The sequence below is a fragment of the Coffea arabica genome, chromosome 4e (assembly GCF_036785885.1).
Source record: "Coffea arabica cultivar ET-39 chromosome 4e, Coffea Arabica ET-39 HiFi, whole genome shotgun sequence".
In the NCBI taxonomy this organism is placed as follows: Eukaryota; Viridiplantae; Streptophyta; class Magnoliopsida; order Gentianales; family Rubiaceae; genus Coffea; species Coffea arabica.
In genome coordinates, this window is record NC_092317.1 from 45,038,870 (window position 1) to 45,066,687 (window position 27,818).

Genomic DNA, 27,818 nt, shown 5'->3' on the forward strand with positions numbered 1-27,818 from the left:
GAGACTTATACCCTAGTCTTAAAATAGGTATTTTTATGCCTAAATATCCATGTATTAGTTAGAAATGCCATCGTTATAAGAATTTCTCAAAAATTTCACCTTATCGCGCATAAGTGGGAAATACGCGTTTTACGCGCGCGATTTATTTGAAGGACTTTAGAACCTTATTTTGAGGTCATTAAGAGTGAATGATAATTACATGAATATATGTGCATTAGAGGTTTAGTGCACAGTTAAAACAAAGCTCAGAGGAAACGGGCGCGAAACGCGCGCGTGATACACTGTTCACGGTTGACTTGGGAGCACAAAAGTTGTACCACACTCAAGCTTCTCAAGGAAGCTCTCCATTTCAGATTTTTCCCTCCCTTTCCCCTCACCATAACCGCCGGTCACTACTCTCTCTCACACTCCAAATTTCACAATTTTTCCTCCACCATTTTCTTGCTCCAATTCACACCAAATTCACCACACAAGCTCAAGACAACTTGGACAAAGAAGGAGCTGCACATTCACGGATTTTCTTGGGGCTTTTGGGACACCAAAATCTGACCTTTTAGCACACAAGTAAGGTAACCATGATCCACTCTTCAATTCTTGTTCAATGAAGGCCAACTCACACTTAAGAGCTTGATTATGCTTATGGGTAGCTTATTATTGTTGGAAATTGTTAAATGTGGGCTCTATGAACTCCCACTTTGAGTTGATGGCTGTGATGATGTTTGATGATGGTTTTATTGTTGAATTAGTGCTTAAGGAAGTAGATTAAAGGTGCATTATTGCTAGAAACTTCATTGAGCTCTTGAAGCAAAAAGTTCCGATTCTGCCCCTGCCAAGACCGACCTTTTTCATGCGAAATTCTGAGGTTTTAACAGCTTGTATTTGCTGTTTATGTGTTGTTGGAGTTGTGTGTAATGTTTCATTAAAAGATATTGAGGTTTGGTTGACCAAAGGTGATGAATTCCAAAACCAGCAAAATCTGGAAATTTTTCCCGTATGGCTCAGGCAGCCATTTTGTTTCGATCATAACTCTGCCCTCCGACATCGAAATTGAGTGCCGTTAGTGCCATTAGAAACTAGACTCTTCCAGCTTTCCAACGGTATAAAATTCACGTCCTGGTTCCACCTGAGTGAACCGTGGCAGTCTTTTAAAGTCACCTGTCCTGCTCCACTGGTTCACTGGAAGCCAGGATATGACCTGCGTTTTGTTGCCAGATTTCGAGCTAGTTATGAGTAGAATTTTAAAACGATTTCTTCTGAAAAATTGTATCCCTATGAGTGTAATTTCCAACGCTACCAACCATGCTCAAATCTAAGTTGAATTGAATGAGATGTGACCAAAATACGAAAACTGCTCTGCTGTTGAACCAAACTGTCCAAATTTTCCCAGTTTGTGTTCGAGTTTTAGATCTGATTCTTGACAAGAAATTGAGCTTCATGGATTGTGTAAATGTTAAGCTGAATGTCTATGGTCATTTGAGGGAAAATGCACCACTTTCGTAGTTGAAATGATGTTGAGGAATTGAAGGAAAAGGAAGGTATATGCTGTCCAAAAAATTCTGGAAATTTTCCAGATTTTAGTCGAATTTTGGGGGTCAATTTTGCCAAATTTTTGAACTACTTGGGCTGTATACATGTTAACCTATATGGGTAGTATTGTTTGGGGTGAAAATGTAGCTTTTGGGTAGTTGAAAAATTTTGGATAAATTGAAGGGGAAATGGACTACTTGCTACCGAATGCACCTGAAATTTTTCCAGCTTTGAATGATAATTGTGAACTGTTTTCACGATAACTTGAGCTCAAATGATTTGTGTATTAATTAAGGGGTTTGTATAGCTCAATTTGGGACAAAAATCTAGTAGAGGTTACGTCCAAAAAGTGGACCAAAATCTTATTCTTCAAGAAGATACCAAAACAGAATTTTTGTTTGAAATTAGAAATGGTTTGATGTTTGGATTTCATTGTGGGTAAATGTGGACCAAAGTTGTCCCGAAAATGTTTTCTAGCATTAACCGTTGTTACTAGGTCCACTTTGAGTTGATAACCTTGAATTTTATTAGACCAAATGCCCTATTTTGAGGAATTTGTCAAATCTGGAAATTTTCCTAAAAACTCAAGTTTTTGCCTTCATGAAAATCATTGGACTAAGTTGGTCGTGGAATTTGGCAAACTTAAGGAGTTTCTATTTTATAGAAATTCTAACGACTAGTTTTACTTGGTTTATATGATTGCCTCTTAAAGGAATTTCCCAAGATATGTTTGGGAAAAATTTGAGGGGAAAATTCCTCTAAATGGTTTAAATGTGATTTTTCTCAACTTGTGACACCAAATTGGTGTTAAATGGCTTATATGATTCTAGAACTTGGATGTTGGAATATTTGACGAATTTAGCAAGTTTTTGGGTTTTAAAGAAACCTCAAAATTTAATTTCACTCGATTTGTGGATTTCACTTTGAGAAAACGATTAATACTAGTTTGGGATTTTTGAGTGAAATTAAATGCTAGTTGACTCGAGTTAAATTCGCCAACTCAAAAGTGGAAATTTATGTGAATTATTTGTATGATTTTAGGAGTTGGTGAAGAGCACAATCTCGATCAAAGTTTGGAATTCTAGACACTTCACTTGAGGTGAGTGTCTCTTGCATGAATCGTGTTTAACTGCTAGTTGAACTACTTGTTAAAAGTACTTGCTAGAGATATCATGAAATGTTATATGCTATGTGATTGCGTGAAATGCCACAAGTACAAGTGTTGCAATGTCGATTGGAGCGTGGTCTCGTCGACTAAATAAACCAAACTGATGCACGTACCACGCTCTATTAGAGTGGGAGGTACCTCTCTGCCGTCTTGGTAAAAGTGCTTGCAATATTCGTGTTGGAGTCGGGCCCGAAAATAAGGGGGAAGACGTTGCTAGGAGATGTGTAGATTAGGGAAAATGTCTACATGGAGTTTAGGTAGTGAAAGTTGACGGAGTGTCAACTACTATAAATTTTCTGATCAAGTGCGTGGACTTTGGCTCCTGAGAGCCCCGTATCCTTTTCTTGTCATGTTATTTCGCTTTCTTAAATTGTTAAGTGCTTACTTGTCTATTTGTACTTGTTAAATTGCCTTATGTGAATTGCATGTTTCGAGGCACCACTGAGCTATTGGCTCATCCCTTCCAAATTATTTTCCTTGACAGGTTCTGAAATGCATGAAGTCTTGGAGAACTAGAACAGAAATGTTATATTTTGAATGCCCACTTTTGTAATTGTACTTTTGGAAACGTTAGTATCTTTTGGATGATTTTTGTGTTTTTGGGAAAATGTGAATCCTGTGGTGCTTCTGTGCCCTGGATTAGGAACTTTAAATTGTAAATTAAGTTGAATTTAAGTATACTAAGCTCGACGTTTTCGTTGGTACTTGGAATTGTGTTTTGGGATGTATAAGTTGAATTGTATGAATTATTTAAGTACGTGACTTGCTCGAGAAGTAAGGTTTATTTTCGATTTATATTTGGTGAAATTAGTTACTAGAGTGCGTGAGTCCTAGCGAGAGCTAGGCAGGCGACCCGCCAACCCTTTGGTTCGCCTTAGGGAGAAGTGGGGCCGCCACAGGTGGTATCAGAGCTTTAGGCTCCAAATCTCTGTAGTGTATCCTAGGCTTTAAAACTTAGGATGCCGGACTGTGGTGTTAAGTGATTATTGGATAGAATATTAGGGACTAGAGTTTCCTCTATTATAGGAAAAGAAAAGAATTGGGTGAGGTGATTTGAAAAGTAGTAGGTGAAATTCTTGAACAATAATACTAGTCGATATTTATCGGAACAAGTGTGACTAAGATAAACCCTAGAATTCGAGGTATCCTTTAAGGTTTTAATTTTATATATATATGGGTGTGAAATTGGGGAATGCTTCTTAGATTGACGGTTTAAGTAAGAAATCCTGTGAACCATCTACGAGGTATAATGGGGATTGAGTCGATTTGCACTTGGAAATGGCCAGTCCCAGTGTGAATTGACTTGGTTCCTATTTGACTCCTAAGTTAGTTAGTGTATCTATTCTTTGAGTTTGAACTCGAAGCTTGAGGCTTTAATTGAGAAACCTATGGATCTTTTGTGAGCCAAACCCTCAGTTGGTCCTCGTCCTTGCTTATGCATGATATAATTACTTGTTTATTCACTATTTTCTGTGCTTATTTGGATTCGTAAGTGTAACATGACTTTGTATGTCTCTTTTGAAGATGGAATGCCCTTTTGTAGTGCACTTGTGTACCCCCTTTGTTATAAATTTATGAAATATGATCTTTGACTGCATTCAAAACTTCTACTTTATTAATATATCGCCCTACGCTATTTTAAGTTCTGGTCCTCTATAGGAATTAAAGATGGTAGGAAGAGAGATTAGTGGCTTTCTATTGCCCAATTGGAGGAAGTTGCTCAAATCCTGGTAGGACATGATAGGAGCTAGGTGAGAATAGAGTTTAAGTTATGATAGAGGGATATGGACTTTAATTTCAAATGACCCTAGTAGGAGTTTTTCTTAAAAAGAGTATTTGGCTATGACCCTCTCCTAATGGTGATTAATACGTAAACGCGAATTAAGAAAAGAGTGGGACGTGGTCCTCTAAGTTAACTAGGAGTGACGCTTTTGGGTTGCTGGTCAGTGTTGGGATGGAAGTATAAGGTTGTCAATAACTAGAGATTGAGAGTTGTATTGCTACTACAAGGCCCTAAGAGAGTAATTTCTGACTGTAGTCGGGAAGGCAGGGTTTTGGAGAGATTAGGATAATTCCTCTAATTGAAGATTGCTGAGAGATCTATTGGAATGTGAGGAGCAGGATTTTTCCCCTATCACGTTTTGGAGACGGATGTACAAGTGGGAATTAGATACGAACATGGGATCTTAGAAAAAGCATACGCGTTAGCGTTTTAATCCGAGTGTAAATGATAGTAATGACAATTAAGGGTAAATACCAGAGTAGGAGTAGTGTTCTAGCACCTTTCTATGTCGCCCTACCTGTGCTTAGATTTCTTGTCTATCCGAGTAAAGAGTAGCTAAGGTCAACTTTCGGAGGTCAGTAAAACGAGGACATGGCAAGTTTGGGAGAGATGCTTAGAGAAATAGAGGCTCTTCAAGAGAAAGTGGAATTTCAGACGAAACTAACGGAATACTGGGAAGGACGATGGAAACAAGAGTTCGTGAAGAAGCTTGAATTGGAGAAAAAGTACGTGGACATACAGAAGAAATACTATGAGGCGTTAGAGTTAATATATGACAAGTCCGAGGAAGTGTGTCCTCCTATCCCGATTGCGTCTCAAGGAGTGGTTAACAACCAAGGAAAAGGGGGTGAAGGAAGCTCCAATGGTTCAAAAAGGAAGCGCAAGGGAAGTGACGGGGATCTAGTACCAGTTTCCCTTTGTGATTATTGTAAGAAACCAAACCACTCTGCCGACAACTGTTGGAAAAAGAACTATAAGTGCTTTAGTTGTAGAAGTTCTAAGCATTTGGTGTCTAGCTGCCCACACAAAGTAGAGAGGGTTGTGAAGGATCCTTGATATCTCATTTGAACTTCCTGTACACTTTGGTATTCTTGTAGGAACTTTGGTACTTAATCTATGACTCTTAGATTTAGTATCTGGTGTTAAGGTGAATTGGTCGAGTTAAGTGCTTAGTACGACTCGTCCCTGGGGAAAACTTAAGCAATGCTTCGTATATATTTTGTGATCGGTCCCGTGGACAGGTTTTAATCTATTATGGATATTCAAACTTCTAAGTTTTACATCTAATTCCTTTGGTCCGACCTGGACCCATTACCTAATCGTTTGAATTAAATGGAAACCTTTTTTTTTTTTTCTTTTTACTTGTACTCCACCAACACTACGTATAATTCCAAATACTTGTTGTCCCTTTTTCCACAAGTAGATATATTCCTAATAACACCGTTAATTTCAAAAGCAAAATTTTGTGGGGTTTAAGTGCATCCTTTTGACCAAATATTTACATGACCAACATTAAACATCTGCTAAATGTTGAGTCCATTTACAAATGTTGACGCTTTAGGACTAAAACCTAAATTTCGATAACTGCACGTTTAATTTTTTTTTTCTTCTCGACTCACCTTCGAACTAAAGAGAAAGAAAAACTTTCCCTTCCTTTTGACGTATTTAGTACAAAACAGTTTTATTGGAAATTTGTAAACTCGATTGGTCAATTGTAAATTTGGACCACATTTTCTTACAAGTGTATTTAGTGTCAAAGGTCAATTTAATTATGATAATAATGTAAGAAGGCTTTTCCTCAACCAAATGAGATTTATAGTTAATAAGAATTTGAGGAAGGATTATTGTTAAAACCTCTTTCTTGTGTACGTCTCCCCTCCATATATATGTATATAAATCTACTTTTACTAGCTCAGTCTCAAATTGCAGAATTACTCTTCTTAAATTACTAGGGGAAAAAGGAAGTTTGAATTAATGATTTTGGTAAAAACATGGATTTTTGGGTCATGAAGAAAAGTCTGTACCTTTAACTCTGTTTGGAAAATTTAAAGTATATTGTTCCCATGAAAATATCCGTTATGCACGGAAGCCTCAATTATCTTTCTCGAATCGTGACTGATGTGTTTGGGACGAAATTCTCATTAGCCGTTTTTAGAGACAAAGAAACAAGGCCTGTACAAAGTTGCTTCTTCAGAAAATCGAGTGCTAATGAATGATTTCTTTGACCATTTTGAGTCCAGAGGGTTAGTAAGTCTTATCATTTCATTGGAAATATACCACTCTACTTTGGTTTGGAATTTATGATGGAATTTTAGTACATGGAATCATGGGCTTGGGAAGCCTAAGATGAACTCTGGTGTATTTCAAGTACTTGGATTGCACAATAATGTCAGTTCCGTTATAAGACGTATTTTGGCTTAGGTTAAAAAAAAAAAAATTTGACTTGAGGATCCTTTAAGATTCTTAAACCAATTAGTGAAGTAGTTTACCAATTGAGCTTGCCTTTAAGTAGGGCTAGGAGTCTTAACGTTATCCTTGTGTCTCCGCTAAGAATATCACCCAGAATTTAGTCGTATGCTTTAACCAGAAGAGATAAAGGAGAGAAAAGATTCCAGATCCAACCATTATACCGTAGATTGAGGTTCTAAAACGAGTTGGAAAAGTGGCTTATTAAGTCGGATTTACCTTCAAGTATGGACAAGGTCCATAACATCTTCCATATATCTATGCTTAAGAAATATCATCTCGATCCAAGTCATGTGATTTATTTAGATGAGATTGAAGTGGACGAATCCCTATAATATGAAAGCATTCGATTAAGGTTTTGGATTGTGAAATTAAAGAATTGAGGAATAAGAAGATTGCTTTAGTTAAGGTTTTGTGGAGAAATCACGACATCGAGGAGACAACTTGGGGAGTAGGAGAAGACTTGAAGAAGAAGTATCCAGAGTTAACCACAAGATAAGGTGAGAATTTTGAGGACAAAATTCTTTTAAGGGGGGAAAGATGTGAGGACCTCAAAAATTTCATTATCCTCTGGAAAATTAAATCAAAATATTATTGAAAATATTAAAATTATCCAATAATATGTATTTATATTTAAATAATATTGTTTTCAATCATTCAAATGTTACATTTCAATTTATTTGAATTTTTAAGATTTAATTGACGGTTCGCGTTCGGCAAAGCCCTAAGTTGAATTTTCGCGCACCGACGCGCGAATTAGTCCTAAGTTGAAATGTAGTATATGTAGAGGCTATAAAAAGGTATAATTAAGTTGGAGAAATGTTAGATGAGGAATGTGAGGACTCGCAATTTATTTCTTTTAAATTCCCATTCTGAGGTTATTTAATTAGTTAATTGTTCAATTATTTCGAATATTATTTTCTAGCCCTATTGGACCCAATTCTATAGCATTATAGCTCATGAGTAATTTTAAGGCAATTAGTTCGCAATTCAAGTCTTGAAAGTTGTTAAGTGTGAATAGTGCCCGTAGGCTCAGGAATAGTAACTGACTTGAGAGTTCATGAGCCCGAATAATGGGAGATTTATACCCTAGTCTTAAAATAGGTATTTTTATGCCTAAATATCCATGTATTAGTTAGAAATGCCATCGTTATAAGAATTTCTCAAAAATTTCACCTTATCGCGCATAAGTGGGAAATACGCGTTTTACGCGCGCGATTTATTTGAAGGACTTTAGAACCTTATTTTGAGGTCATTAAGAGTGAATGATAATTACATGAATATATGTGCATTAGAGGTTTAGTGCACAGTTAAAACAAACCTCAGAGGAAACGGGCGCGAAACGCGCGCGCGATACACTGTTCACGGTTGACTTGGGAGCACAAAAGTTGTACCACACTCAAGCTTCTCAAGGAAGCTCTCCATTTCAGATTTTTCCCTCCCTTTCCCCTCACCATAACCGCCGGTCTCTACTCTCTCTCACACTCCAAATTTCACAATTTTTCCTCCACCATTTTCTTGCTCCAATTCACACCAAATTCACCACACAAGCTCAAGACAACTTGGACAATCACTTGGACAAAGAAGGAGCTGCACATTCACGGATTTTCTTGGGGCTTTTGGGACACCAAAATCTGACCTTTTAGCACACAAGTAAGGTAACCATGATCCACTCTTCAATTCTTGTTCAATGAAGGCCAACTCACACTTAAGAGCTTGATTATGCTTATGGGTAGCTTATTATTGTTGGAAATTGTTAAATGTGGGCTCTATGAACTCCCACTTTGAGTTGATGGCTGTGATGATGTTTGATGATGGTTTTATTGTTGAATTAGTGCTTAAGGAAGTAGATTAAAGGTGCATTATTGCTAGAAACTTCATTGAGCTCTTGAAGCAAAAAGTTCCGATTCTGCCCCTGCCAAGACCGACCTTTTTCATGCGAAATTCTGAGGTTTTAACAGCTTGTATTTGCTGTTTATGTGTTGTTGGAGTTGTGTGTAATGTTTCATTAAAAGATATTGAGGTTTGGTTGACCAAAGGTGATGAATTCCAAAACCAGCAAAATCTGGAAATTTTTCCCGTATGGCTCAGGCAGCCATTTTGTTTCGATCATAACTCTGTCCTCCGACATCGAAATTGAGTGCCGTTAGTGCCATTAGAAACTAGACTCTTCCAGATTTCCAACGGTATAAAATTCACGTCCTGGTTCCACCTGAGTGAACCGTGGCAGTCTTTTAAAGTCACCTGTCCTGCTCCACTGGTTCACTGGAAGCCAGGATATGACCTGCGTTTTGTTGCCAGATTTCGAGCTAGTTATGAGTAGAATTTTAAAACGATTTCTTCTGAAAAATTGTATCCCTATGAGTGTAATTTCCAACGCTACAAACCATGCTCAAATCTAAGTTGAATTGAATGAGATGTGACCAAAATACGAAAACTGCTCTGCTGTTGAACCAAACTGTCCAAATTTTCCCAGTTTGTGTTCGAGTTTTAGATCTGATTCTTGACAAGAAATTGAGCTTCATGGATTGTGTAAATGTTAAGCTGAATGTCTATGGTCATTTGAGGGAAAATGCACCACTTTCGTAGTTGAAATGATGTTGAGGAATTGAAGGAAAAGGAAGGTATATGCTGTCCAAAAAATTCTGGAAATTTTCCAGATTTTAGTCGAATTTTGGGGGTCAATTTTGCCAAATTTTTGAACTACTTGGGCTGTATACATGTTAACCTATATGGGTAGTATTGTTTGGGGTGAAAATGTAGCTTTTGGGTAGTTGAAAAATTTTGGATAAATTGAAGGGGAAATGGACTACTTGCTACCGAATGCACCTGAAATTTTTCCAGCTTTGAATGATAATTGTGAACTGTTTTCACAATAACTTGAGCTCAAATGATTTGTGTATTAATTAAGGGGTTTGTATAGCTCAAATTGGGACAAAAATCTAGTAGAGGTTACGTCCAAAAAGTGGACCAAAATCTTATTCTTCAAGAAGATACCAAAACAGAATTTTTGTTTGAAATTAGAAATGGTTTGATGTTTGGATTTCATTGTGGGTAAATGTGGACCAAAGTTGTCCCGAAAATGTTTTCTAGCATTAACCGTTGTTACTAGGTCCACTTTGAGTTGATAACCTTGAATTTTATTAGACCAAATGCCCTATTTTGAGGAATTTGTCAAATCTGGAAATTTTCCTAAAAACTCAAGTTTTTGCCTTCATGAAAATCATTGGACTAAGTTGGTCGTGGAATTTGGCAAACTTAAGGAGTTTCTATTTTATAGAAATTCTAACGACTAGTTTTACTTGGTTTATATGATTGCCTCTTAAAGGAATTTCCCAAGATATGTTTGGGAAAAATTTGAGGGGAAAATTCCTCTAAATGGTTTAAATGTGATTTTTCTCAACTTGTGACACCAAATTGGTGTTAAATGGCTTGTATGATTCTAGAACTTGGATGTTGGAATATTTGACGAATTTAGCAAGTTTTTGGGTTTTAAAGAAACCTCAAAATTTAATTTCACTCGATTTGTGGATTTCACTTTGAGAAAACGATTAATAATAGTTTGGGATTTTTGAGTGAAATTAAATGTTAGTTGACTCGAGTTAAATTCGCCAACTCAAATGTGAAAATTTATGTGAATTATTTGTATGATTTTAGGAGTTGGTGAAGAGCACAATCTCGATCAAAGTTTGGAATTCTAGACACTTCACTTGAGGTGAGTGTCTCTTGCATGAATCGTGTTTAACTGCTAGTTGAACTACTTGTTAAAAGTACTTGCTAGAGATATCATGAAATGTTATATGCTATGTGATTGCGTGAAATATCACAAGTACAAGTGTTGCAATGTCGATTGGAGCGTGGTCTCGTCGACTAAATAAACCAAACTGATGCACGTACCACGCTCTATTAGAGTGGGAGGTACCTCTCTGCCGTCTTGGTAAAAGTGCTTGCAATATTCGTGTTGGAGTCGGGCCCGAAAATAAGGGGGAAGACGTTGCTAGGAGATGTGTAGATTAGGGAAAATGTCTACATGGAGTTTAGGTAGTGAAAGTTGACGGAGTGTCAACTACTATAAATTTTCTGATCAAGTGCGTGGACTTTGGCTCCTGAGAGCCCCGTATCATTTTCTTGTCATGTTATTTCGCTTTCTTAAATTGTTAAGTGCTTACTTGTCTATTTGTACTTGTTAAATTGCCTTATGTGAATTGCATGTTTCGAGGCACCACTGAGCTATTGGCTCATCCCTTCCAAATTGTTTTCCTTGACAGGTTCTGAAATGCATGAAGTCTTGGAGAACTAGAACAGAAATGTTATATTTTGAATGCCCACTTTTGTAATTGTACTTTTGGAAACGTTAGTATCTTTTGGATGATTTTTGTGTTTTTGGGAAAATGTGAATCCTGTGGTGCTTCTGTGCCATGGATTAGGAACTTTAAATTGTAAATTAAGTTGAATTTAAGTATACTAAGCTCGACGTTTTCGTTGGTACTTGGAATTGTGTTTTGGGATGTATAAGTTGAATTGTATGAATTATTTAAGTACGTGACTTGCTCGAGAAGTAAGGTTTATTTTCGATTTATATTTGGTGAAATTAGTTACTAGAGTGCGTGAGTCCTAGCGAGAGTTAGGCAGGCGACCCGCCAACCCTTTGGTTCGCCTTAGGGAGAAGTGGGGCCGCCACAATCTTTAGATTTAAGATTATCATAATATCTTGAGTACTAACAGTTATACTTTGTTTGCTATATGATTGTTCCCATTATAGGAAATGCTCACATCATTAGTTTATGGGCATATACTTGAATTATAGAAAGATGGTGAATAACCTATAAGGATTTACCACCTCTTATGAAAAAGGAGTTATCTCACATCTAGCTGCTTGTAGAAGTATAAGTTGGAATTATTAGTGCTAAGTGGAGGAGTCTTAGAAAGTGTTCTAAGTATTTCTTCATTAGAGTTCTTTTTTTATACAAGAAATGAGCATTAATCATATTATGGAATAGGCACAACTTATTCCAAGATTAATATGAGATAAGTGTGGTAAAAGGATATTAATTACACAATAAATTTTGCTGAAAGGTGAAGTCATCTTGACTTTTCTTATTACTTGAGTGGTCATGATGTATTGCTAGATGCCAATCTTGATCTATAAGTATGAGTTGATTGATTAATAGAATCAATGATAAATTAAAAGAAGTTTTAATTTATCTAATTCTTATTTATTAAGAATTATAATTCATACTTATGGTCAACTCATATGAGAACCTAATAGATCACTCACATTAAAAACTTCTTTAGTTTCAAGTAAGGTCTTGATAGATAATTTTTTATAACTGATAATTTAATTTGTCAGACAAATTAAACTTGAGGGACTTATATTACAAATAAATTAAATCTTCCAAATATAAGTATTGTATAAGATAAGAAATTTGAATCCTATTGGAAATTGGTTTCAAGTTTCCATAAGGATATGGACAACTTATTTTCTATAAATACTCACTAAACTTTTGCTAGCAAGACTAAACGATACACAAATTGTCTTGTGAGATTTTTGAGAAAAATTTTGCAAGAAAAATTACCCAAAATTCGTCCAAGAAAATAAGAAAAAATTCACATCTCTTATTTTTCTTATTGGAGCAGGTTTTTCATGGTGAAAAACTAGGATTTTTCTCAACTAATTTGTGAAAAGTGTTTTGGCAATAGCTAGCACTAACTAGTTTAACCTCATTCGACCTAGGAGGTTGTAGCTAAGAAAGTTCATGTGGATCACCGTTAGAGCCTGAACGTCTATGTGGCTAAGTGAATCACTTTATCCCTCTACATCACATCTCCACCGGTTCAAGAAGATTTCCATAGATTGAGATAATCTTCTTGAACGACTCTATGTTACATTGATTGAATCAAAAGTTGACCTATCAAAGAAATAAAAAAATTTTCACTGTGCATGTCCCTATGATTCCTTACGGTGGTATCAAAGCCAACTTTGACTAACCCATGTGACTAATTTATTTAATTGTCATGGATAGTTGATGAGATCACAATTATATGCTATTCTTGAAGTTGGAATAAGTTTTTTAATATGAACAAAGTCGATTGAAAACTTTTCCTAAAATCATTCTTGAAATTTTTTCAATGTTTATAATCTAACTTCAAGTTAAGTCATTGATTTTCTTTTTTGTATAGGTTTCTAAAATAACATGGAAAGTTCCTATATTTCTAATATGATTAGAAATATTGTACTTTTCTGAAAATTTTAGAAATTCAAATTGAACAAGAAGTTGTTGAATTAAGTTTTGAAAACTTACTAAATCTTAGTGAGGCTAAAATTGAGAAAGTTAACCAATTTTAAAAACTTCCAAATTTTATAAGATTAAATTTGGTAAGTATTCAAATACTTTTAGAAACTTTCTAATTTAATGAGATTAAATTAGAAAAGTTCCCTAAAGTTAGCATTTGAAATTCTAAAATGGTTTAAAGGAAAATTTACAAATCTAAGTGAACTAAGAAATTCTAGTTGGACTAGAAAATCCTAATTTTGCCTTGAGCTTGTAATCGAATTATGGAACTTGCGTTCATGATTTTAAAACATTGGAAATTGTTCTAATGAGATTTGAAAGTGTTTTCCATAATTTTAAAATAAAATAAAATAAACTTCAAGAATTGAAACTTTAAATGGTTTAAAGTTTGAGCATGTAATGATTCATAATTAGAATTAAATAAATACTTTATTGTGCTTTCATTTAATATTTTATTATGTGAATGCATGATGAATGGTTATGGATTTAGACCAATATAATTGTGAATGGTTGAATATATGTATGGTTTGATATTGGTATTTTTGAAATAGGCCTAGGCTTGCGTGTCCTACCTTCTCTAACTACTCTCAATGTAAATGCTCTTCTCATCTCATTACCCTTGAATGTAGCTCAAGATTTCTCTCAACATCATGTAATGTACTATATTAGGGATAGGGAGAAGGTGAGGATCTAAAATGTTTTAGATTAGATTTACATTTATACTGTACAAAGGAGATGGAGATGGCACCAATTCCACTATGGCGGACATACAAAAGGCGTACAGGACATGGAAATGTCATGTGCCCCTTAGTTTGACCATCTAATTTCTTTTTGCCTCAAGAAAACTAGTCTAGGAATAAAGTCCATAATCATCCATGTTTAATTATAGGTTTATTTATTTATGTAGATAAATCGTTAGATATATTATGTCTAAAATCCCTCAACTTAAATATTAAGTCAAGACTTAAGTTGCTTTCCATTATTATAGTTAAAATGAAATCATGTTCGAGTTAACTTGTTGAGTACACTCAAGATTGCTCTACCACGAGGAGTTTTAACTATGAGATGATATTTCAGAATAATAGGTATGACTTAACTAAAACTTGTGACTTGTTGAGTACACTCAAAGTCATAAAGTTTTAGAGGCAAAGGTTGGGTAACATAGATGATATGATTTATCAAGAGTTGATAACTCAAATATTTAGAAGTTACAAGAGTTGTAATTGGTAATAAGTACCTATCTGTTGAAATTATTTTGGTTTATTGAGCACACTCAACATCAAAATAACGAAATGGGATTCTAACCTATTAGGAATTTTTGAAATTCCTGAATCTATACTAGAGGGTTATAGATTTGAATAATATAGTGAGAGCAAAACCAAACTTATTTTATGTCATTTTGACATGGTTTTGTTTTTAAATAAAGAGAAATTCTTTTTTATCTTTACTACCTATTGTAGAAATTATGAGTAATTGCATATTATTCTCAATATATTTAATATTTCCAATTTCTTGAATTGGCAAGAAAATTGAGAAAAATTCTCAAGTAAATTTAACTATATCTTTTAAAACCTTAATATTTTCAACTATGAAAAATGGAATGCAATTAATAGTAAATGCTTATAGTAAGCATAAAAGGGATGATGATAGTGTATCATAAATGCTTCCTAAATCTCCTGTATTATAAAGGTTTCATTTTCTTTCAACATAATTAGACATTTCAAGAGTTGAATGATGGATAATCAAGATTTAAAATATATGCAATCTTTGAAAAATAATTCCATTACTAGATGATAAATTTGCTATAAATAAATATTGATTTATTAGAGAGTGATTCACTATATTAAAAAATTAGCTCAGTCAAGTTTTATTATGGATTATAAGTCAAGTGTTGACTAAAAGGATATCACTTATCAAGAGTTGATAAGGTGAATCAATTATAAAGAGTTGATAAGTTAAAAGATTTTAAAGAATAAGCCTTATGGTGTAAACTTTCATTGCATGGTCTTAACTTAAATAAAATGTAACTTTTTGAAAGTTTCATTTTAAGTTAAAGTTTATAATTGAGATTAACAAGTATATTTACTTCTAAGTTAAGTTCTTTGATATGAGATACCGCATATTCGATGTATTATGTCTTAAAAGAAGTAAATTGAAAAGAAGGATAATAAGTATCTACTTTTATGAGTAAAAGTTACTTCATTAAAGTATAGTAATAAATTATCTTTCTTAATCTAGTGGACTTATTTTAGAACTTAATAAGTGTTATTAATTTCCAAAAGGTCCATTTCTCAGTATAATGTTAGATGACTTAAAACCATCTTATCTTTGGTATTTATGAATTTAGTTTTATGAATAAGAAATACACTTTCAAATTATATGATAAGTTGAGTCAATTGATTATGAATCATTTGAGACATGTGAATCTTATTCATTGGTATAAGACTAAATCGGGCATTTATATGAAAAAGGTTTAAAGAATTATTAAAATTCATACATTATGATGTATGTAAGATATTAACAATTCATGTTAGAGATGATGATTTCTTATACTTTGCTACTTTTACTAATAACTACTCAAAATGGATATATATATATATATATTTTTTTTGAAGTACAAATCCAAAATTTTGAGAAGTTAGAAAGTTTAAGTACAAAGTAGAAAAATAAATTGGTGGAAATATTAGAACACCTGATTTGATCAAGGTGGAGTATACTTGGTCCAAAGGTTTCAAAGCTATCTAAAAGAGAATCAGATTCTGAAGTAAAATGATTTCTCCAATATATCTTGATTATTATTGAATAATTTAGATAACAAATTATATCTTATGAGATAAGATGCACCATGCAAATTTATCAAAATAGTCTTGGGGTTTATCCTAGATAATTGCCTCCTATACACTGAATCTTGGTCCATGTATATATTTGTTTAATGTATACCATATGAGATGTGGAGTGTTAAAAATTTAAAATTTTGTTAAAAATTGGGCGACCCTACTTATGGAGTGGGCATCTATAACCAGACAAGTTGGAGTTGAGATCCGATCAAAATCTTTTGTAGAGTGTTCTTGAGAAATAAAGCAAAAGAAGAATCGACCACAAAGAAGAAGAGAAAAATGGCTCTCATTGTTTCATTAGTTTGATTTCTTCTAACTTATCAGTTGGAGTTTCCTTATTTTCTCCAAGAATACTATTATCTTCTCCAAGAGTAAAAGTTTTTTTGTCTAAAACTATTATTTTTTAGATAAATGGTTCATTCAAGATAAAGTAGTGGGAGTAAGATAGAACTTAAAATTTGAAAGAGTTTTAAGTACTACCAAAGTAAGTTGAACAAATGCATGGATAAAACTTATCTAAAATGGATTCTATATTTGATAAAAGATACTGACCTTAGTTAATCCATCTAAGGGTATAGAAGACCAATTAGGTGCAAGAGAGTCTTTAAAGTAAAGAACAATATGGAAGGTAAAATGTTAACTCTATAGCTTGATTGGTAGAAAGGTTACCATTAAAGATAAGTAAATATCTTTAAAGAAACCTTCTCTTTAGTTAATAAGTTTAAATTCATTTAAATTTACTTATTTGCTTTAACTGTGAGTTTTAGCATGGTGAATAGATGCAAAAACTACTTTCCTTAAATGGAGACAATAAATGGTTGTGTATGTGACATAGTTTAAAGGTTTCTACATCTTATATGCCAATAAAGCAAGTTTCTAAAAGTTTAATCGTTTTTTATGAGATAATCAAAGACTTTGATTTTATGAAAAATATGGATGGTCCTTGTATTAGTGTGTGATTTAGTGAGAGCTATTATATTTTTCTAGTTATATTTGTAGTTGACATATGATATATGGAAAATGTATACACATGCTTCAAAATTATAGGCATAGCTATCCAAGATTTTCTCCATGTTAAAGCAATCTTCTCTTTTGGAATAAAGATCTATGGTGATAGATTATGATTGCTAAACCTTTCAAAGTACATAGATAAGATGCTAAAAACATTTAGCATGAAATGATCTAACAAGGGGTTTTATCTATATTGTATAGATTATAGAATAATCCTTTCAATGTACTAGGGTAATTGTCTCCTTTGGTCCATAAAGAGTTAAGGTTGAAAATTCGAGAATGTACTTGTGAACAATTTTACAAAGATTATTTGCAAGAAATTACACATTTACTTATAATATTGACGTTATGTGTTGAAAGGGTTTTAAGCAAAATACAACTAAAGTTTCTACAATTAAATCTTACTTATTTGTGAACAACTAAAGTTTCTACAATTAAATCTTACAATTAAATTCGAGAATGTACTTGTGAACAATTTTACAAAGATTATTTGCAAGAAATTACGCATTTACTTATAATATTGACGTTATGTGTTGAAAGGGTTTTAAGCAAAATACAACTAAAGTTTCTACAATTTTTTTTTTTTTTTATTTTATTATTTTATAAAAATTTCGGCAGAGTTTCCCCTTAAAAAAGGACGAAACTCCCTGCCATCAAACCACAATTTGACAATAAATTTACAAGCTAGTGAAAGTTTAAGCATTTAAAAACTGAAATTAAGATTAAATCTTCATTTTTCCATATCAGGATGTCTTCCAGTGAATCTGAAGGATGATCTTTGAAGATTTTAGCAGTCAATCTTCCTCCCTTGATGTCCTTCTAACCGCCATTTTCACCTTCATTGGCCTTTTCTGCTTCTTATTCCAATTCATGCCAGACACCGTGTACGAAACGTAGGAAATCCTAATCGATCTAATCTAATAGCCCCCCTAACCAATTGCGGCAATTCTGAGAATGTATTAAACACATGACCTGCACTAGAATCAGCACCAAAATTTGCCAAATGATCTGCAGGTGCGTTTGCTTCCCTGTAGCAGTGTGTGATCGATGTGAAATATTGCTTGAACATCATCAACTCATCCAGATCTCTCTGTAAACGCCAAGGACAAGCACTAGTCCCTTGAACAATGTGAACCAGGGTGAGAGAATCCGCCTCTAAGTGTAACTCCAAGCACCCTCGAATCACACAATGTCTAACGCCCCATAGCAACGCTCGAAGTTCCGCCTGCATGCTGGTTATCACCCCGAAGGGCTCCGCGTAGCCGAATACAAAATTTCCTCGACTATCCCGCACAAGCCCACCCCCCCCACTCCTTCCTGGGTTCCCCCGAGAACATCCATCTGAATTCAACTTATAGCCTCTACGTGGAGTTACCCAGTAAACTGGCCTAATAACCATCCGCCTTTGATGACTACCTAATTCGAGAAGCAACCCTTCCCATGTAGGGGCAGAAGGCTGCACCCCCGGGAACCGTGACTGAAGGAAATCATGCAGAAACTGAACAATCCGATTCACCGTAGGCCTGATCCTCATCTTCCGACCTTCAAACACCCCTTCATTCCTAGCCTTCCATAAAACCCAGCATACCACCGAAGGAAGTATATTATGCAAAAACTTTACACGATCATTAGTCCCCCTCCTTAACCAACAAGACCACACCATATGACGCACCGTATGCACCCCACTAAACTCACCAGCAGTACTCTCGAAGTGTCGCCAGACCAATCGTGCCCCTTCTCCTGAGCAAAACACATGATTCAAATCCTCCTCCTGGGGATTCTGACAACACAAGCATCTAGATGGGCCACAAACCCCAAACCTCTTTAGGCGATCCATAAGAGGGAGCCTCCCCTGTAGTAGTCGCAGCATAAAGAAAGAAACCTTGACTGGAAGACCCTGCTGCCATATACGACCAAAAAGCCAAGAATTGTCATTGGATTGACGGATCAATGAGTAAGCCGATGCAGTGGAAAAAACACCCGAGTTCGTCAATGCCCATACCATTGTATCATTTCCCCTATCGGTAGGAGGGTCAATCTCCAAAACCTGCGTAACCAATTCTCCATCCAAGAATTGATGGAGCATGTCCACATTCCAAGCCCGCCGATCTACAAAATCAACCACCGAATGATCATGGAAGACCTCAACCTTGTCACAAAGCGCACCTGACCCCATCCAATTATCATGCCAAAAGTCCAAAGCCCCCTCCCGAACTACCCAGCTAATATTATCCTCCCCAAAACGCTGCATTGTAACCATCCTCTGCCAAACTTGGGATCCCGGATGCCCAATATCAGCAAGACAAGGGTGATGACCTGCACAATACTTCTGGGACATAAACTTTGCCCATAATGATTGTTGTTGTCGAAATTTCCACCAGAGTTTAATGGAAAATGAGTCGTAGACCTGTTTCAAACCCCGCAGGCCTACACCCCCTTCATCCTTCGGCCGACACAAATCTGCCCAACGTATCCAATGGAATTTATCCCCGAAATTCGAAGATCCCCACAAGAACTTGGCGAACAATTTCTCTATGACCATCAACATCCCTTTTGGAGGGGACGCGGCTGCCAGCAAGTGAATTGGCATAGAGGATAACACGCTCTGAATCAACACCACCCTGCCTCCTAGCGATAATATCTGGTTTTTCCAACTCAAAATCCGATTCGCCACCGCATTGTATATATCCGTATAGTAAACCTTCTTGCTCCTTCCGGTATACAAGGGACAACCAAGGTACCGTATTGGAAAGTCGCGTTTATTATACCCTAGTATCTGGTTAACAACCGCTGCCCTCTGAGATGGTGCCCGTGGATGAGTAAGGAAACAACTCTTCTGAGGGTTGATTCGCTGACCTGATGCCTCATTATAATCATCCAAAACCCGTTTAATCAGACGTAGGGATGACTTGGCCCCACTGGAAAAGATAATCACGTCATCGGCGAATGCCAAATGCGTAATTATAGAACAATGAGGAGGAACTTTGAATGGAGTAAATCCTCTTTGTGTGGGTAGCGTGTTGAGGGTTCTAGACAGCACCTCAGCTCCGATAACGAATAAGGCTGGTGAAATTGGATCCCCTTGCCGTAAACCCCGTGAAGATCTGAAAAAGCCGTTTGAACCACCATTAACAAGTACCGAGAACCACACATTCGATATTAAGCGCCAAATCATGTCTATCCAGGTCTCACTGAATCCGAAATATCGTAGCACCTGTAGGAGAAAGGGCCATGAGACTTTATCATAAGCCTTCATCATGTCTAACTTGATGACCACATTGCCACCCCGATTTGATTTCCCGATATCGGCTACTAACTCCTGAGCTAACAAGAAATTATCTGTAATCTGCCTCCCTTGGACAAACCCGCTTTGCTGTGGAGATATAATCCGGGTTAATATCATCGCCAACCTTGCCGATAACAGCTTGGAGATGATTTTGTTAGTAAAGTTGCACAGACTGATTGGACGAAAATGCTTAAAATCTTGGGGGTTCTCCACTTTTGGCAGCAACACAATTGAGGTAGCCGTGATACTCCTAGGTAGTTCAGCACCGCAGAAAAAGCTGACAACCGCCCGGTATAAATCCGATGCCACTACCTCCCAAGCAAAGGTAAAGAATTTCCCTGTAAACCCGTCCGGGCCGGCTGCGCTCTCTCCATCCATAGCAAAGACTATGTCTTTAACTTCTGTAAGAGATGGAATGTCCGTTAACCGTGAGTTTTCCTGGTCTGTTATCAGTTTAGGTATGATCTCCAGACCGGTAAGGGAGGGAAGATCCCCCTCTGCCGTGAAAAGATCCTTAAAGAAACCCACCGCTGCCTCCCCAATTTGGCATTCCCCCTCGATCCACTCTCCAGCAGTACCCCTGACTCGATGAATTACTGCCCTACGTCTCCTTTCCGTAACCAAGGAGTGGAAATATTTGGTGTTCCTATCTCCGTCCGAAAGCCACTTAACCCGCGCCTTTTGTCTCCAAAAACCCTCCTCAACTACAAGCGCTCGGCGCAATCGAGCCCGAGCATGATGTAACTCGCTCCGTCGCTGCTCAGTAGGATCGAGGTCGTATGCTGTCTCAGACTCGGTTACCACACGCTCTGCACTACGTACCCCTTCAAAAATATCCCCGAATGTCGTCCTAGACCACTGCTTGAGGGCATTTTTAACATTCCTCAACTTCGATGCCAATACTTGCAAAGGAGAGCCATTGACTGGATGAACCCAACAGTCCTTGATAACCCCCAGAAAATCAGGATGAGTGGTCCAGATGTTTAAGAAACGAAACGGCTTGGGTTTATTGTCTAGCCTCGTATCCACCGATAGCAACAAGGGAGCATGATCCGACGGGTCACGGCCTAAATGTTGCACCATGAATTGGTACGGTAGCTCCATTGCACTCCCACACAGAAGTAAGCGATCCAGACGCTTCCAGATCCGCGCCGTTCCCGAACGATTATTACACCATGTAAACCTTGACCCAGAGAATCCCGCATCACTGACACCAGCTAGCGCCATAAAATTCAGAAAGTCTGATCCCTCCGACGGTCTAAATGGCAATCCACCCCTCTTCTCCTCTGTATTTGTGACCACATTGAAATCCCCCACCAAAAACCAAGGATTGAAGGCGGGTTTATCCTGCAAAAGTGCATTCCACAAATCCTCTCTGTCCTGCTGCGTACACTTCGCGTGTATACAAGACAAAATAATGGAGTCTTGGAAAAGATGAGATTGTACTCTAATAGTTATATGTTGGGGAGACTCCCCTGTAATCTGACACGTAAACAATGACCGGTAGAAAATCCAAACAGAACCCCAATGATTGAACATGCAACAATCCATCCCCAATTTAATTCTAATATCAGTAATTGACTCCACCCTCAACTTAGGTTCAACAACAACCACCAATTGAAGATCATACAATTTAATAAGTTTCCTTAACCGCCTTAAATTAGGAGCACGAGCTACCCCTCTTATATTCCAAAAAAGTAACTTAATCATCAGAAAGGACAGAAAAAGAATTTGTTGAAGAACTAACCATGGAGCGTAGTGTTCTATCTGACGGGAGACCAACCCGGAGACCACGCGACCTTGCATCCATTCGCTCCTTACGAACAACTTCTTCTAGTTCCAGGGTACCCCCCGTGTCTATATGCCCGGTCTCTAGTGATGACTCTTCTTGTCGGATAAGATCCTTGCCCCTAGGGGAGAGGGTACCGACCCTTCGTTGAGTATCTTGTATGTCTTCAACTTGCCCCTCAGCAGAACGTACGACCACCCTCGCGGGCAACCCACTCCCCACATCTTCAGAACGTTCCTCTCCTTTGTCATGTGGCAGCACCACCTCGATACCTTCTACCGCCACCGTCCCATAATCCTCCTCCATTTTCCTCTCCTGCTGCGCTGGTATAGTAGCACAGGACTGCTGCACCTGGTCACCTTGCTCAGCTTCGTGAGGCGTACCACCTATTAACTGATCGTGAGCAACTAGCGCTTTGCCAGTCACAGTCTCATTAACTTCTCCCTTTGCCCCATCAATTACTGCCGCATCTTGTATCAATACCGATGGCCTTTCTCCATTACCCTCCAAAGGGCCATCAGGCATGTCTGTATTCGACGTCTCTGCCAACCGTAGTTGTGTTGTTCCAGTAGTCTTGGTATGGTGACCAGATGCTCCTCGCAACTCGGGCTTTAAAACATGACAAGTCTCCACATCGTGACCTTGGCGGAAACAATGTGACCAGATGCTCCTCGCAACTCGGGCTTTAATATAAACTTGAACTATTTATGTTATAATAAATGACATCTTTATCATATTGACTGCATGTATTTATATAAGTATAATAAATCCCTTAGAGTAAATATAATCGATGAAATCATAAGAGTTATGATGGTGAGATTCATTCGATTGTAGATAAGGTTTATTCTTAAGTATCTCTAGTCAAAATATTAACAAAAAAGGGCATTGTTAATATAGTTACACTAGCATATACTATGCCCCTTCTATATGAAAATCAGTAGACCTCATCTATTATAGTACGTGAGACACCTAAACTAAGCATATGAGTACTTCATAGAATGATCAAGTTCACTAGATTGATTCGCATAGAGTTATTTCTTTAATTGCCAAAGGATTAATCTCTAAGAGACATTTGTGTAAATGATCCTTAGATTTAAGGTTATCATAGTATCTTGAGTACAGACGGCTATACTTTGTTTGTTATATGATTGCTCTCGTAACAAAGAATGCTCAAATCATTAACAAATGGGTATATACTTGAAGTATCGAAAAGTAGTGACTAACCTATAAGGATTTACCACCTCGTATGAAAGAGAAGTTATCTCATGTCTGACCACTTGTAGAAGTATAACTCGTAATTCTTAGCACTAAGTGGAAGATTCTTAGAAAGTGTTTCTAAGTACGTCTTCATTGGAGTTATATTTTGGTACAAGAAATGAACATTATTTACATAATGGAATAGACATAACTTATTCCAAGATTAATGTGAAATAAGTGTGGTAAACATTCATTGAAAGGTGCAGTCATCCACTTGACTTTTTTCATTATTTGAGTGGTCATGATGCATTGTTAGATGTGAATCTTGATCTATAAGTATGAGTTGATTGATTAGAGGAACCAATGATAAATTAAAAGGAGTTTTAATGTATCTAATTCTTATTTATTAAGAATTATAGCTCATACTTATTGCAAACGTATATGAGAATCTAATAGGTCACACAATTAAAAACTTCTTTTGTTGGATTAAATGAAATTTTAAGTGTGGATTTGAAAGATAAGTTTTATAACTTATAGTTTAGTTTGTGAGGCAATTTAAATTTGAGAGACTTAATAGTCAAATAAGTTTAAGTCTTCCAAATACAAGTCTTGTATTAGAATAAAGAAGTTGAATCTTATCGAAAACTAGTTTCTGAATCATAAGAATATGGAAAACGTATTTGTCTATACTCACTAAACTTTTGCTAGCAAGACTAATCGACATACAAATTGTCTTGTGAGATTTTTGGGAAAAATCATGAGAGAAAAAAACCCAAAATTCATCCAAGAAAATAAGGAAAAAATCACATCTCTTATTTCTCTTATTCGAGCAAGTTTTTCATGGTGAAAATTAGGAATTTTTTCAACCAAAGTGTGGGGCATGTCTTGGCAATAGGTAGCACTAATCTAGTTTAAACTAATTTGACCGTGGAGGTTCTAGTTAATAAGGTTCGTGTGGATCACCTTAGAGATTGGATACTTGTGCGGCTATGTGGACCATTTTACCATTTGTGTCAGGTCTCCGCCGATTTCAAGAAGATCTTCATGGGTTGTGTCAATCTTCTTAAACAATTCTCTGTCAGATGAATTTAATCAATGGTCAATCCATTAAAGGAATCAAAATTTTTAAAATTTCCACTATGCATGTCTCTATGATTCCTTACAAGTAAACCATCTAACTGCTACATGGTGAGCGTTATGGTGTGCAGGACTTGCATTAGCCTCCTTGAAGACTGCAAGAAGAGGGGACACAAAAAAGAATGGTGTTAAAGGATGTCTGCAATTCTGATTGTACGCAAGAAGTTCTACAACAATAATAATGGGTAGAAAATTCAAAATCTATTATGGAGTTTAAAATTGTTCAAAAAAGGGAGATTTGGTGCAAGATATTGAAGAAGAGGTCTTCACATTCAAGCCAATGCATTCTTTTTAACTCTATCTAGTGAATGTAATTTTAAAATTATAATTTCAATCTAAACAACAATGCAATCGATTTGATTGAATCACATTTAACAAATATTTCATACTTGAATTTTTTATTATTGATTATTGATGAGCTATAGCAATTGCACCTATTAAAGCATCTAAAAAAAATTATTGAAACGAGTTCAAATGGAAGAAAAAATCTGTTGATAAATGAACTCCAAATCTCAGCTGAGAGCCTTGAGCATTGTACAAGGATGTGCTATAGGAGTAACCCATTATCTTCAGGTTGGAATTGCCACAAAATGGGCAGTCTTCTTAGCAAGAATTATTTTAGTAGGATAATGGCTAGGGGGATTTGGAAGGCATTATGGCATTAAGATTTCCAAACTTTAGCCAAAGCTTAGCTCAGGACCCCACTACTTGTCTTATTTGGTTTGGTATTGCTACCGCATATGACTTCGAGAGTCATCATGATTACTGAAGAATGTTTTTATTAGAATATTTTTGCTTCTCACTTTGGTCAATTAGCAATAATTTTTCTATGGACTTCAGAAAATTTATTTCATGTAACTTGATAAAGAAATCTTGAGCCATGGGTACAAGTTCCTTTACATGTAAGATCTATTGCTCATGCAATTTGGGATCCTCATTTTGATCAACCGGTTGTGGAAGCTTTTACTGGAGGGGATGCTCTTGACCCAATGAATATCACCTGTAACTTGCTATTTGATAATGAAGTTCAAGGGTTATAAAGCAAGATATAAGGAAAAAAATACTAATTTTTTTATTGCACTTAGGTTTATTCTCTCAGTAAATATAACAAGCCTGTTAGAAGCAAATTACTTAAATTTCTTTCCGAAAGATATTAGCGCTATTCTTGCCAAGAATGCCTTGATCTAGTGATTAAAATTGAGCTCCAAGAATCAACAGTTCTAAGTTCAAATCCCACTCTGCTATCTTCCCTTGCTGAAAAGATACTAATATATATATATATATATATATATATATAGATATATAAGCCCTAGTCTCATATTCTTTCCTCCCCTTAGTTTCCTCTCAAGCCTCCATTCTTTGACTCCACCAAATTTTTGAAAAGGGAAAAATACACTTTTCATCCCCATTGTTTAGTATGTGGGACAATTTTGTCCCTAAAATTTTAGTCAAAACACATTTCATCCTCTTAATTTTATAATTTCGAACAATTTTGTCCCTAGAGTTTAATGCAAACACGTTTCATCCTCATATTTTCATAAATTTGACTAATTGAGGACAATGATGGGTTATCAAGCAATTTGAATGGAACATCATCACTTGACCAGAACATGCTCATTAGTAAGAAAAAAATATAAGATCATATTTTAATTCACTTTCTCCTTTTCTTTAAACAAACTAAGAAAATTTTAGCCACCATTACTCTCTTCTTAAATCACAAATTGAACAAAAAGATCAAGAGGAAATGAAGTCATAGAGAAGAAACAACTCTATTATAGCCAATTGGAGAAAAATTTCAAACAATCCCATTGCAACCAAATGGAGAAAAAATTAATGTGAAAGAAAGAATTGTTTTTTTTTAGCAAACACTCATCTTTTATTGATCAAAATGTAATTTGTACAATGGCCATATTGGCCAAAGCAATCGGATGGTCGTCTTGCATTAAAACACCTCCAACAACTATGTCGGATGCATTGACGTACACCTCAAATGGCTTAGCAAAATCGTCCAGTGGCAAGCCCGGCTCTTTCGTCACCGCATCCTTTAGTGCCTCAAACACTGCCTGACAATCTATCGTCCACGTTCACGTCTTGCCCTTGCAGAGCAAGTCGGTTAACAAAGCAGCGATGGCCAAATGTCCCGCAATGAACCGTCGATAATAATTAACTAACCCAAGAAACGACCGTAGTTCCGTGGGCGATGTCGGTGCCGTCCATTCTACAATCGCCTTCATTTTCTGGGGGTCCATATGCAAGGGTCTTTCATCTAATCACCTCTTCCCCAAGAGGATGGACTCTGGTATCAATCTTGGTCGGTTTTTTTTTGTGCTCTACTATATTGAGAGCCAAATGCTTTGCAATCAAATTTTATTTGGCTTTTGTTGTTGATATTTTGTTTGTAGGATTTCTGAGGTCTTCTTGTCAATCAACTATTGGCATGTGTTCCACTTTAGAACCAATTTGTGGTTAGTTAGTTAAAATTTAACTTTTTTGTAATATTTTGTGCACTACCTATTTTGGAAATCAATAGCTTAATTTCGTTTTTGTTTTCGTTTTTGACTGTATAGCTCTGGGCATTGTGGGCAACAAGGGGATGAGAAGAGATTTGAAGTGGAAGAAGCTTGAACATGATTATATCTTAGCAAAGATCAGACATTCTAAACTTAAGGATAAGGCTTTCACTCATTCAATGGTGGGGTGCTAGTTATCCTGCTTGGACTCAATGTTCTTTTGGTTGGTATCTAAGATTATTGTAGTGTAGAAAATTTATTAAATTCAAATTAATTAGTTTTGTTTGTTTTGTAAAGGCTGGGACAAAAAGTTTTAGGGATGTGGGTAATGGTTGGCGGTAACACTAAGCTTGTTGGTGGCAAGGTTGGCGGTAACACTAAACGTGTTGGTAGTGAGGTTGGCGGTAACATTGTGGTTGGTAGTGGCACTGAGGTTGGGAAGGGCTTACTCAAATTAATTTTGAACAAACTTCCAATCGCTTTGGAATTTATTCTTGATACAACGGTAATAAGTTTGTTATTCCAAGATGAATTTCGTATAAAGCAGTAAAAATATAAGTGCCGATTATTTGATTTGGAATATGTGATTCGGTTGTCTGCATTTGTCACTGCTTTGGTGAACTACTCTTGTTCAAGATACGAGCAGGAAGAAGAAAAGGAAAGGCTTAGGTTTACTGAATTGGAGTCGAATTATTATAAAGAGGAATGCATGGGAGACCAGTAGTCATGAACATGTTAAATGGCTGAAAAAGTTTTAGGAAAAAAGCTTTGTTATAGCTAATAGTCATACCTTGATTGTTCTTTTTGTTTAATT

The 27,818-nt window shown here is 36.2% G+C and overlaps 1 protein-coding gene and 2 long non-coding RNA genes across 3 annotated transcripts; 2 read left to right on the forward strand and 1 right to left on the reverse strand.

Moving 5' to 3' along the window:
• Window positions 1-373: 373 nt before the first annotated feature.
• Window positions 374-3,399, forward strand: LOC113741438 (uncharacterized). Its single transcript, XR_003460622.2, has 3 exons — window positions 374-569; window positions 2,569-2,626; window positions 3,180-3,399. It is a non-coding gene; the product is annotated as an uncharacterized lncRNA (long non-coding RNA).
• Window positions 3,400-8,395: 4,996 nt separating this feature from the next.
• On the forward strand, window positions 8,396-11,523 carry LOC113741441 (uncharacterized). The gene is made up of 3 exons (XR_003460624.2): window positions 8,396-8,602; window positions 10,602-10,659; window positions 11,213-11,523. It is a non-coding gene; the product is annotated as an uncharacterized lncRNA (long non-coding RNA).
• Window positions 11,524-17,953: 6,430 nt separating this feature from the next.
• LOC113741056 (uncharacterized) lies at window positions 17,954-26,711 on the reverse strand. The gene is made up of 5 exons (XM_072046657.1): window positions 26,667-26,711; window positions 26,446-26,557; window positions 24,521-24,589; window positions 22,119-22,861; window positions 17,954-21,763 (listed from the first exon to the last, which is right to left on the reverse strand). The coding sequence occupies exons 1-5, from the start codon at window positions 26,709-26,711 to the stop codon at window positions 17,954-17,956; spliced, it is 4,779 nt and encodes a 1,592-aa protein (XP_071902758.1).
• Between the last annotated feature and the right edge of the window lie 1,107 nt (window positions 26,712-27,818).